The sequence below is a fragment of the Akanthomyces muscarius genome, chromosome 3 (assembly GCF_028009165.1).
Source record: "Akanthomyces muscarius strain Ve6 chromosome 3, whole genome shotgun sequence".
Classification (NCBI taxonomy): Eukaryota; Fungi; Ascomycota; class Sordariomycetes; order Hypocreales; family Cordycipitaceae; genus Akanthomyces; species Akanthomyces muscarius.
The window spans coordinates 4,691,499-4,703,244 of NC_079243.1; the positions used below are offsets into that span (position 1 = coordinate 4,691,499).

The window sequence follows — 11,746 nt, forward strand, 5'->3', positions numbered from 1 at the left end:
CCCTCTTGTACAGCGACCTTGGCACGTCTTCAGCGACTGCAGTCGAGCTCGCTGCATTGAGTAAGTTTCGGAGATGTCTTTTAGCCAGATTACGGGAGCATTCCCGGGTTCCCGGGTCCCCACGGCGATCATGGGTAACAGTGGCTCCGCGGACGTGCCAAGGTCCTAGGTCCCGCTCAGTGCCAGAGAAGGAGAGTGCCGTGCTGCTTTCTTTTGCCTTTTGTCGAGGCCCCATTTCTCGTGCTGGTTGGGCTGGATTAGTGATTCACATAGATTGTTAGCTGCGAGTTAAGCATTTGTGTAGGGCCATCTTTTACGTCCGTAGAGCAGCCTAGTCTTGTGCCGCCTGCTCAACTGGTAGTGAGTCGGCGACAGTCTCGTTGCCTTGAGTAATGAAAAAAAAAGGCTATTTCTCCGGTGGCTTGACGCTGAGGCCAGGCTGAGGTTGCAGTCGCTTGCGCAGAAGCTGAGGCAGGGTCAACGTCGTCTGGTGACCCCTGTCGACTCTCCCTTGGCAGGCATGTCTCCTGGCGCATACCGGAGCAACCCTGCTCAAGGGGAAATGCAGCCACTGGCAGATGTAACTGCATACTCGTGTATCGTTTGTAATTCCATGATTACATCTGCTGGGATAGCGGGTCATGTAAATCAATTCCCAGCTGGTCAAACCCCATGCTCCAAAGTGATGCTGGTAAATGAAGCTGGGTATTTCTACCTTTGGACCACCCGCGTTTTATGTTGCTTGGACTATTAGATCAGATCATCTTTTTCGAGGCATTGAGGCTCATTTTACCCGCACACGTCTTGAAATACACTGGCTTTACCTTTCTGTTCCTGACTGTTAGCACGGGCTTCCCGCCTCACGACTGACATGATGGCTGGCGCCGTGGCCATCGCCAGTGCCCAAGGTTTTCCTGGGGTCGCTTCGGTGCCACCTATTTCGCCTTCTTCGATCTTGCTTGGTCGCGCAGAATATATGGAAAATGAATTGCCTCATTGCGCAGTAAGTAGATGCAGGCAGGCAAGTCGCATTACAAGTAGCTAACCAGAAAAGATGCCATGTCTGCAGCAACAATGTGCCACATTTGACCTCGCGTGCCTGTGCGAGTCGGTGACTAAGATGGCCATCGACTACTGCGTTTTGAACGCATGCGCAATACCAGAGGCTATATGTACGATCGCGATTATCTGTGGATGACAACGTATCTAACCTCACCAACAGTTACCAGGAACCTAACCGAAGCGACATGCCAGACACCGATTCGCAACCACAGAGGCGAGCTCACAACCTTAACTATTGCTATAACACCAATCACGGTGCTAGTTGCCACGTTGCGACTATCGTACAAGCACTTTTCTATTGGTCGAGCACATCTTTCTACGGAGGAATGGACATTGATAGCTGCGGCTGTCATCGGCATTGCCGGTGTTCCTCTCGAGAAACTAGGCATCACAAACCACGGGATAGGAACCGACGTCTGGGGTCTGGACCGATCCACCTTGGTTGCCTTTCAGCGATTCTTTTACGTCGAACAGATAATCTACGTTACGTTGATGCTCCTTTTGAAGTTGACCATGGCTTTCTTCTACCTCAACATTTTCTTCGGGCGCGGCATACGCGCCTTGCTCTGGGGACTCATCATTTTTCACGTCGCCAGCACCACAGCTTTCAGCATAGGCATCGTCTTTCAATGCCTGCCGATCAGCTACCAATGGGATAAATTTAACCACATGCATGACGATACATTTTCAGGACACTGCATCAATACTAATGCAGCTGGTTGGGTAAACAGTGCATTTAGCGTTGCGTCAGACCTTTGCTTGCTGGCTATTCCTTTGAGTCAGCTGCACAAGATGAACCTGCACTGGAAGAAGAAGCTCGGAGCTTCATTGATGTTCGTGGCTGGTACCAGGTAGGCAGACTTTTCCAAGATGGAGCAAGCCTCTAGCATGCTTGCTTACAATTATTCTCCCTAGCTTCACCGTTATATCTTGCCTCCGTCTAGCGTCGGTTCGGAGCTATGCTTCAACATCGAATCCAACACGGGATCAGTGGGATATTATATGGTGGTCTACGGTTGAGATCAACGTCGGCTTTCTCTGCACTTGCTTACCGTCAATGCGACTCATTCTCATCCGTATGGCGCCACGAGTGTTTGGGTCCGAATTGGGCAATCCCCCGTACGTTGCGCACGGCAGGAATCTTTACCTGCGACTAGGATCCTTTTTATGAAACGAGAACTGACTCAACTCTTTACATAGAATATCTTTAAATCGTGTCTCCTCCTTGGATACACGAGCCTCGCGGCTACTTGAGGATGAGGAAGCGACTCTGCCGAAACCCTGTCTCACTCCGGAGCGGAAGCCTTTACCAACGGCTCCAAAATATCCGGAGCCCTCTTTGTACAATTATTACAACTCATCCAATACGAGCGGATCGTTCTACGCAACCCAGAGTTCGGAGGGTTGGCATGATGCGGAGGGACCGTTGCGGGCGACGAGGAAGCCCGACAACGGGAGAAGCAAGGTGCCATGAGCCTCGGCAGAACAACTTTAACAATTACGGCCGACATAAAAGCAGCGTTTTGCACAACGCCCGACTGGTCAAATTGCAACAGATACAGACGATAACAACAGCTTCGAGGAATACAGACGCCATGAATGGAAGTGTGCCATGGGGAGCGTAACTGAACAAATTGTAATATATTTACATAATGATAATATGATAATGGTCATGAAACTACGCTTCAGAGCGCTGCTCTTCTCTCTACATGGCCAACAGTGTCCACAATGACATGCAGTCCGTCAGTTTTGACACTTTCCGTCAAGAGCCATTGAGTCAAATGTCGAGAACTCGTCACAACTCTCAATGCGCCATCGTGGAGCGTCGCAGCCTAGCCTGCGTCAACTCCCGCCGGGAACTGGCAATCACATCATCCTCCAGGACGGGTACTTCCTCGAGCGGGTCGAGCTGATCAATTTTGGAGACCAAGTCGGCCGGCGGCTCTGCATTGAAGACGGCGGGAATATCGCCGTGGGGAAAAAATCCTGCGAATTGCCAACTGAGCCACGACGGCTTCTTTGTCCTCCTTGGTCTGTTTGCAGATTTCCAGCTCCGCCGTTCGAGCAGCGTGATGAGGATAAGCACAGGAGCGTTTAGCGCCCGAATGAGAAACACATTGATGGTGTGGAACGTCCGACCGCTAACAAACAGCTTGAGAGGCAGCAGCAGGATCATGGCGGCAATGTTAAAAGGCGGAGGATAGGCGAATATGGAGTCGCTCTTGACGCTCTCAAAAGTTAGAACGGTGCGTCGGAAGCGAATCTCGGCGCCTTCATTGGCAATGATTCGTGAAAATGTATTCGTCAGTATGGCAACCAGAATCGTGAGGAAGAGCGTGTTGCCCAGAAATGCAAAGCCAATCATCAATGCAGGACCGAACACGATGTGGAACTGCGTTGACTCGCCAATGCCCGTTCCGTCGAGACCAAACCAGATCCAGAGCAGCCACTTGCACACAGTTGCCCAGCTCGGCGTGTCGCCCGTCTCAATCTGCTCTGCTGTAATGAGCCACATGAGCGCCAAAAGAAATCCAGTGAAGCACCAAAATGCGAGAAACGTCAAGACTGTGAAATCCTTCATCATTGCGTGCAGTGAGATGAAGACAATGTTGTTGGGCATGATGTTGAACGCCACGCGAGTGAGGAGAATCGGCGCGGCGAGGCAGAGAATGTGCAAACCATAGCCATCCGCAATCTTGCCGATAAAAATGTCGTATATTCGTGTGAGGAAGTACGCGACATATATCGCAACGAAGCTAATGTCGAGGAACGACCACAGGCTCTGTGCGTGCACTTCCCAGCCATGCTCCAAAATGGCGGCAAATTCTTGCAGCACCCAACCAGCAGTGTATATGGAGAACATTATCTCCCACCAACTATTTCGGGTATGGCGATCAAGCATGGTGAGGATATACAAGACGAGGAGCAGGATGATCTGCACAAACTCAATGATTGTGCGCACGCGCGGCACAATCAGTCGGTAGTGGTTGAGAAGACGCGAATGCCGCGGGTTGTAGATGGAGATTGGCAGATGCTTGTAGTGGTCCGGCAAAACATCGACAAACGAGAGCGGCGTGTAGGTCACCTGCCCCTTGTGGATGGCATCGACGAGGCGCTGGCACGCCGCGGTGCCAATGAGCGATTTGCTCTCTGAGATGATGGCCAGCTCCAGCGCGGTAAACTGGCGCTCGTGGCCGGGACGCTCCTGGATCGGCCACTGCACGTGCCTCCATTCCGCCTCGACATCTTGCGGCGCTCCCTGGAAGGGATCGTAGCCCTCCACCAGGACATGAGCGAGGAGCAACAGGCCCGTGTCGTCGGGGTTGTCCTCGTGGTAGCGGCGCAGGATGCGGCTCGCGACAAGCTCGCACAGGGCAGCTCGAGCAGCATTAACGCTCTGGTTGCGAAGCCCGGCTTGCTCTCGCAGAAAATGGACACGGTTCGCGAGCAGGCAGTACACTAAACGATGGGGTCAGCGTTCAGCGTAGAACGGCACCCAAGCGTGGGCGGGCAGCGTCGGTACCTATAGAGTTGTCCCTGCTGTCATAGAGCCGGTCGACAAGTGGCCGAACAATGAGGGCGTTGAGGTTGGGCTGGCGGAAGTGCTCCATGGTGTAAGGGTCATCTGGTGCGTAATTAGTTGTCCACCCCTGGCTGCAACCGAGATATAGCTCAATGTACCTATACTTGCGAGCACGAGACGTCGCACCCTACAGAAGTTGATCTTGAGCATGAGACATCGCGGTGATTCGAGTAATTATTTACCTGTGAATATTCACATATACTGAGGTGGTGCGATCGGGAGCTTGTGCCGAATACTCATGCAGGCATGCCTCGGCCTCAGCGTCCCCGTCGGGTTCGGGCTCATCGCCTTGGTCGAGGCGTCCTTCTTCGGAATCCATTCTGTCGATTACTGCTTCCCACTATAGACTCACAAAGTAGCATAACGACGATGCCGACCGTCCAAGCTTTCTGGTCGTTTGACGATGTGCTAATGGCAGATTTATCCCTCTTTCTTCGAGCTAGTAAATCAACGGTCAGGCGGAGGCCGCGGAGGCGGTGGAGACGGACAATCTTAGCTTCGTGACACTTGCGACGCCACTAATCGAGAGAGCTCTGTAACATCACAGCGGCCTCCCACAAGCTGGTGGGATGCGACAGCCAATGGCTTGCCAACAACTATGCCGATGTAGGAATGCGTACTTATCACCTCGTAGATATTACATCCAAGGCTACGAGGACCATTACCAGGATATTCTTACCCGTTTCCCGTCATCCAAATCTCGGGAACTGAAGCGGGAGCCGTCGCTGAACTAACAGATGCCCACTCTTCAAATGCATAGTTGCCTATTTGGGAGGCGTTGAGGGCAGATGTGTTTCGCATACCTCGTAGCTAATCCTTCCGAGATCATAAAAGTCGGCGTCTAAGCGATTCGTCCTCATTTTGTTACAAAGTACGAAAGGCAAGGAAGTTGGCAGGCCTGCATCTCTGGAGCCAAATAACTAACTGGCCTCTGCGCAGCACTGCAGTGAAAACTATCTTCAGTCGGTCGGTCGGAAACCGTACATAATTCTAAGCACGATGGCTGCTGAACGCTGGTGGCATTTCAATTTCATCAAATCACGCTGTAGGGTAGTTTCAGCGCGCGACTCGGCAGCGTGGGTGTTTGCTACTTTGGCCACATTCCAGTGGTACCATCCATCTCTAACGCTTCGCATGCCAAGCAGATTACTCCCCTTCACACACCATCAAGAACCTGGATTTCCACAGAATGGGAAAAAAGAATTACCTGCCACTCTTGTTACTGTGCGCGCTGGGTCGGCTTGTCCGTGGCCAGCTAGTCATTCCCAGCGGCTTACCCAGCACATCATCCAACTTTCGATTGCGGTCGCACTCGACCGCAGGAAACACGACTCTGGGGGGGCAGATTGAGAATTGCATACTGGCGACCTCCGGCCAAAGCGACTGCAACCAGGTCGCCACTCTCGCTAGCGACGACACTGCCAGCCAGACGTTTTTCGTCAATGTCGAGTCTGGAGTAATTCTGTCTGCGCACGAAGGAAAGCAGAGAATCCTGACGCTTGAGGAAGCCGAAAACGAGAACAAAGTCCTGAAACTCGAGTGCGGAGAAGAAGCGATTTCGCAGCTGGGCATCAGCTTCCATAACTCGACGCCCATATTGGCTCTGAAGCGCGACGTCGATTCGCAATTCTATGCCTGCAGAGACGAGACCGGAACTATTGGTGTTTTTTACAGGGAAACACATAATGAGCCGCTTCGCTCGGGGTGCGCAGATATCGAGCTGGTGCTTGAGTGCACACTTGGGCCAGGCCACGGAGCGACGGAGCTTGCTGCTTGCTGTGCGAGGGTAAACAATGGCCACTGCTTGCCAAAGTAAAAACGTTCCTCATACACGCATATCATAACTGGCGAATGTAAAGATCAGGAAAAATACTAGAAAAAGCAGGGATATATGGTGGAATTTCTAAAGTACTGTAGCCTTAGAGGATGAGCCCCCAACTAGGTTCCCTGGGTTCTGCCCTCCGTGAGCGAATTGCTCCTTGTTAGTTACAGACTCGCGACACAAGTGAAAGCAATCTGTCATGTTGCAAGAATAACTACCTGTGCGGAAACATATCCACCCCTGTGACATGCTGTGGACTGTCCCTCTTCATTTGCTGCCGAGGTTGGACTGATATGGTTGATTGCTTGGCTCGGGCTCGGATCGTTAACGGGTTGCTCGATCTTGGACGGCAGAGACAGCCATATGCTTTGTTCGACGCTATCAATCGACGATGGCCTTAGTGCTGCACCTGTGCGTTATAAAACAAAGGTATATTAAAAGATACAATCTGTCATTGTTGGTGTCAGTCTCTGATTGAAGTCTTGGTGGGCATGTTTTTGCTCACCTGCTATTACAACTGGCCCATTTCCTTCACACATGTGTCCTTTTGGCCTTGTGGCGTGGCCGAAGCCGCATTTCGGGAGTGTCCCATTAGCTTGGTTTGCTTGTGCCCTGGCAGCGGGCTTAAGCTCCAATGAGATCAGCAACATTCATTGGCATCTCGTCAATCTGTGTCGAGTAGTACACTGTCATATTTGTTAGCATACATTGTTTTCGCGGCCGCCGCGACTACTTACACTCGATATCGCGAAGAATGCGGACATCATCCGTGGTAACAAAGTTGATGGCGACACCCTTGCGACCGAAACGACCACTACGACCAATACGATGGATGTAGTTTTCACGATTGCTAGGCAAATCGTAGTTGATGACCAAGCTAACTTGTTGGACATCAATACCACGAGCCCAGACATCGGTAGAAATCAGAACACGGCTGTTGCCCTGACGGAAATCCTGCATAATGCTGTCACGCTCTTTCTGGGGCATTTCACCGTGCATGCTGCTGACTGTGAAGTTGGCCTCGCGCATCTTGTCCGTCAGCCAGTCAACCTTGCGACGAGTGTTGCAGAAGATGACGGCCTGTGTAATGGTAAGTGTATCGTAAAGATCACACAGTGTATCGAACTTCCAGTCCTCCTTTTCCACAGCAATAAAGTACTGCTTCAGGCCCTCCAGAGTCAACTCATCACGCTTGACCAGGATTCGGACGGGGTCGGTCATAAACTTGGTGGTCATGTCCAGTACGTCGTAAGGCAGCGTAGCGCTGACAACAACGACCTGAGTAGCGGGAGGAAGATGGCGGTATACGTCGTAGATTTGCTCTCTGAACCCCTTGTTAAGAAGTTCATCAGCTTCATCGAGTACCAGCATCTTGATGTGGCGCGTGCGCAGGTGGCGTCTGCGAATCATATCAGCGACCCGGCCAGGGGTGCCAGAAACAATGTGCTGGCCGTAGTCGAGCTTGCGAATATCCTCCCCAACGTTGGTGCCGCCAATACAGGCATGACACTGGACGTTCATGTAGTCACCCAAAGCCATGACAACGGACTGGATCTGTGTCGCAAGTTCTCTCGTGGGCGACAGTACAAGGGCCTGCGACTCGCGAACGGCGGTGTCGATAACCTGTAGCATACTGATAGAGAAAGTGGCAGTTTTACCCGTACCAGACTGGGCCTGGGCAATTGTGTCGCGTCCCTTGCAAACCTGGACGATGGCTCGCGATTGAACGGCAGAAGGCGATTCGTAACCGTAGGCATAGATGCCGCGAAGAAGATTTTCTAGAGATTTCAGTTAGTAGGGCGTCGCGAACATGTCACTACAGCACATACCCTTCAGCGACATGGACTCGAAAGTGGGATGGACCGTGACCTCCTTGGAGGTCGAGAACTCCATCTTCTCATCCGCATTGCGATCAATTCCAACGTCCGCCATGATTGCGATTACTGGGACTTGAAGCTTTGTTTGTGATGAAATGGAGCTGGCAGCTGTCGCATGATCAGCGGAAGGCGATGGCGCTGCCTACTTTTTTTTTGCGGGTCGGAAATACTTCGGCGGGCCAGCTTCGCCGCCAACTTTGTCGCAAACCTGCGACGGCCTCATAGTCTTTCATCAGATCACTAATTCCCGGCAAGTGCGAAGATTCCGACCTGTCGCGATAATCATTGGAGTCGGTGCTTTCGAAACCCGAGGAACTCTCTCGCATCGCCACAATGTTCATTCTGGAGGAGCAGCGGTACATTCAAGAGGATCTCGAGCGCCTCGAACAAGCCATCGCCGATCGCGTACGCGACGAACCAAAGCACGTAAGTATGAGGGGCATAGAACCCAGTCTTCGCATTTGCTAATCATAAATATTTCAGATTCGCGATCGATTAAACCGAGACCATGAAGTTGCGCAGCTCCTCGACCAAATCCAATCACAATCGAAAGCCTTGCTAGGCATCTACAAGGACGAAAATGGCAGCCGCGCGAAGGAAATTCAGCAAATCGGTAGCGGGGACCCTTACGAACAATTCTACAAACAAGTTGAGGATATACGATCGCATCATGCGCGGTACCCAAACGAACAGGCAGAAAACTCGGAGCAGCGATACAGGTCTCGACCGGACGACATTGACATGCCCTCTATCGTCGACAATATTTTCAGTGGTGAGGAGGCCTACGGCCGCTTCTTTGACCTGAACTCGACATACGATGCGTACCTCAACCTGCCCAATGTCAAGCGAGCCAACTATTTACAATTTCTCGAAATCTTTGACCACTTTACGCCTGGCCAAGGAGGATTGAAGCGAGCCGACAAGATGACTGACCAGTACTTTAGCTACGTCGGTGGTCTGGCCGATTATTTGGAAGGCTTCATGCGCCGAACGCGACCTCTGGAGGACGTTGACAAGATCCTCTCCTCGTTTGACGAGGAATTTGATGCACAGTGGCAAAAGGACGAGGTGGAAGGGTGGCAAAGCAGTACCCCAGCGAACCGCAGTGCTGACAACCTTAGTACTCCTGACGCTGTATGGTGTGCCGACTGCGAAAAAGAGTTCAAAAACCAAAACGTGTATCAAAATCATTTGAAGGGCCGAAAGCATATCAAGGCTGCAGAGCAAAGGCAGGCGAGGCAAAATGAGTCTGCCGGCGACTCTGCTGGCGCAAGCACAGTGTCGGCTTTGCGACTCAAGGAGCGCGCTATTGCCCAGCGCGAAGACCGCGTGAAGCGTCTTGCCAGTGCTATGACTACCGAACGTGGCGACACAAGGGTCAACGTGGAGCGCAAGCAGGGCATGACGGAGCGTGAGCGCCAACAAGAATTAGAGAATCTTTTCAACTCTACCGAGCATCAGCGCCAACATGCTGGCGACGGTGAAGATGATGAAAACGACGAAGACGACAAGATTTACAATCCGTTGAAGCTGCCGCCAGGCTGGGACGGCAAGCCCATCCCCTACTGGCTGTACCGTTTGCACGGCCTGGGCGTAGAGCTGACGTGCGAGATCTGCGGCAATTATGTATACATGGGACGACGCTCATTCGACAAGCACTTTAACGAGGCACGCCACATTTACGGCCTCAAGTGTCTCGGCATCACCAATACTGCCCTGTTTCGAGACATTACTGGCATTGATGAGGCACTGAGGTTGTGGGAGAAGATCCAAAAGACGGAAAAGAAGGCTAAGGTCGACGAAGGGAGTGTCGTGCAGATGGAAGATGGCGAGGGCAATGTCATGCCCGAAAAGGTGTATTATGATTTGCAGAAGCAGGGCTTGCTGTAATATTCTTGTATAGAAAACATAGTGGTCAGGTCAAGGAGTCATAATGGCGCAAAGGAAAACTACTGATAATGTATTTTACTTCAGCATGATGCATTGCCCCGAAGCCACTCTGACTAGCAATTTTTCTCGTGATGAAGTAGTTTTCAGCGCGACAATTGACCTAGAATCAAAGGCGCACGGCGTGCTTGAGTGGCCTGGGCTGACTAGTCGCGTAAAGCGATGATCTCCACTGCTGGCATCACGCGTTCCTTTCTTACCATCCAACTTTATCCTCACACCCATCACTGCGCAGATGATTCGACGATAGCGATGGCGAGCTTGCACAAGCCACTTCCGGCACTGTACACAGTATATATCCTGCGATCGACGGTCCGCCATGCCTCTCTCTACATTGGCTCGACGCCGAACCCGCCGCGACGGCTCAAGCAGCACAACGGCGAGACCAAGGGCGGCGCCGCGCGCACCTCGCGCGACAAGTTGCGGCCGTGGGAAATGGTCGCTCTCGTCTCCGGCTTCCCGAGCTCCATCGCCGCGCTAAAGTTTGAGTGGGCGCTCGCCAACCCGCACCTGTCGCTGCACATCCCCGACGACGCGCGCCTCGCCGTCTCGACGCAGACCAAGCGCAACGGGCGCCCGCGCCGCCCGCCGCTCAGCATGCGCTCCGTCGTCTCCAACATCCACCTTCTGACTGGCGTGGCCAGCTTTGCGCGCTGGCCACTGACGCTGCACTTCTTTGCCTCTGAGGCGCACAAGGCGTGGACAGCGTGGATCAAGACGGCCGAGGCCCCCGCACGGCCGGGCCTGCGCGTGCTCACCGACTTCGTGGACGAGACGACGGGGATACTGGGGGCGCACGACGAGCAGGCGGGGATTCACGCACTGCCGCTAGACTACACGCCCCTCAAGGAGTACGTGCAAAAGGCGCAGGACGTGGTGGCGTTTGAGAAGGAGGGCCGCTGCGTGCATTGCGATGAGGAGATGGCATCGGGAGAGGGGCTGCATGCCATGTGTCCGAATGGTGACTGCGTGGCCATGGGCCATCTGGATTGCTGGAGTAAGCGCGCGCTCGTGGCCGAGGGAAACACCGAGGCCTTGATTCCCCGGACATGCTCGTGTCCATCGTGTGGTGGCCAGGTGCGCTGGGGTGACATGATGAAAGAACTGACCTTGAGAGTGCGTGGACAAAGCGAGGTTGAAAAACTGCTCAAGGTTAGGAAACGAGGAAGAAAGGCGGCATAAAGCCAATTCCTTTACTGCATGAGATCACGACACTGTACATTAGAAGATGCCACTCGAGTGGCATGGAATGCTGTATAACGGCTTCTCTTTTCACGAATTACATGATGATTCTTTTGTTGAAGCAATGTTGGTCCTCAAAGGCGCTGGTCGCTACCATTGCAAGCATTGTTTGAGGTTATGAGGACAAAACGTGACAAAAGCTACAAGGGAGCTGAGTATCCGAGGACAATGCCGTTACTTGGAACATTCAACACTCGAACGCCAAAGTCTAAC

The 11,746-nt window shown here is 52.6% G+C and overlaps 6 protein-coding genes across 6 annotated transcripts; 4 read left to right on the forward strand and 2 right to left on the reverse strand.

The window, feature by feature from the left end:
• Positions 1-871: 871 nt before the first annotated feature.
• LMH87_002960 (uncharacterized protein) lies at positions 872-2,536 on the forward strand (the record flags this gene model as incomplete). The annotated part of the gene is made up of 5 exons (XM_056194504.1): positions 872-1,003; positions 1,055-1,172; positions 1,223-1,913; positions 1,978-2,181; positions 2,263-2,536. 5 exons carry the CDS (start codon positions 872-874, stop codon positions 2,534-2,536), a joined length of 1,419 nt encoding a protein of 472 aa, XP_056051435.1.
• A 330-nt stretch (positions 2,537-2,866) lies between these two features.
• On the reverse strand, positions 2,867-4,964 carry LMH87_002961 (uncharacterized protein; the record flags this gene model as incomplete). Its single annotated transcript, XM_056194505.1, has 4 exons — positions 2,867-4,521; positions 4,586-4,687; positions 4,744-4,772; positions 4,828-4,964. 4 exons carry the CDS (start codon positions 4,962-4,964, stop codon positions 2,867-2,869), a joined length of 1,923 nt encoding a protein of 640 aa, XP_056051436.1.
• Positions 4,965-5,834: 870 nt separating this feature from the next.
• On the forward strand, positions 5,835-6,461 carry LMH87_002962 (uncharacterized protein; the record flags this gene model as incomplete). The annotated part of the gene is made up of 1 exon (XM_056194506.1): positions 5,835-6,461. The coding sequence occupies one exon, from the start codon at positions 5,835-5,837 to the stop codon at positions 6,459-6,461; it is 627 nt and encodes a 208-aa protein (XP_056051437.1).
• Positions 6,462-7,091: 630 nt separating this feature from the next.
• On the reverse strand, positions 7,092-8,399 carry LMH87_002963 (uncharacterized protein; the record flags this gene model as incomplete). The annotated part of the gene is made up of 3 exons (XM_056194508.1): positions 7,092-7,153; positions 7,205-8,245; positions 8,297-8,399. The coding sequence occupies 3 exons, from the start codon at positions 8,397-8,399 to the stop codon at positions 7,092-7,094; spliced, it is 1,206 nt and encodes a 401-aa protein (XP_056051438.1).
• Positions 8,400-8,677: 278 nt separating this feature from the next.
• LMH87_002964 (uncharacterized protein) lies at positions 8,678-10,234 on the forward strand (the record flags this gene model as incomplete). Its single annotated transcript, XM_056194509.1, has 2 exons — positions 8,678-8,770; positions 8,828-10,234. The coding sequence occupies 2 exons, from the start codon at positions 8,678-8,680 to the stop codon at positions 10,232-10,234; spliced, it is 1,500 nt and encodes a 499-aa protein (XP_056051439.1).
• Positions 10,235-10,453: 219 nt separating this feature from the next.
• On the forward strand, positions 10,454-11,473 carry LMH87_002965 (uncharacterized protein; the record flags this gene model as incomplete). The annotated part of the gene is made up of 1 exon (XM_056194510.1): positions 10,454-11,473. One exon carries the CDS (start codon positions 10,454-10,456, stop codon positions 11,471-11,473), a length of 1,020 nt encoding a protein of 339 aa, XP_056051440.1.
• Between the last annotated feature and the right edge of the window lie 273 nt (positions 11,474-11,746).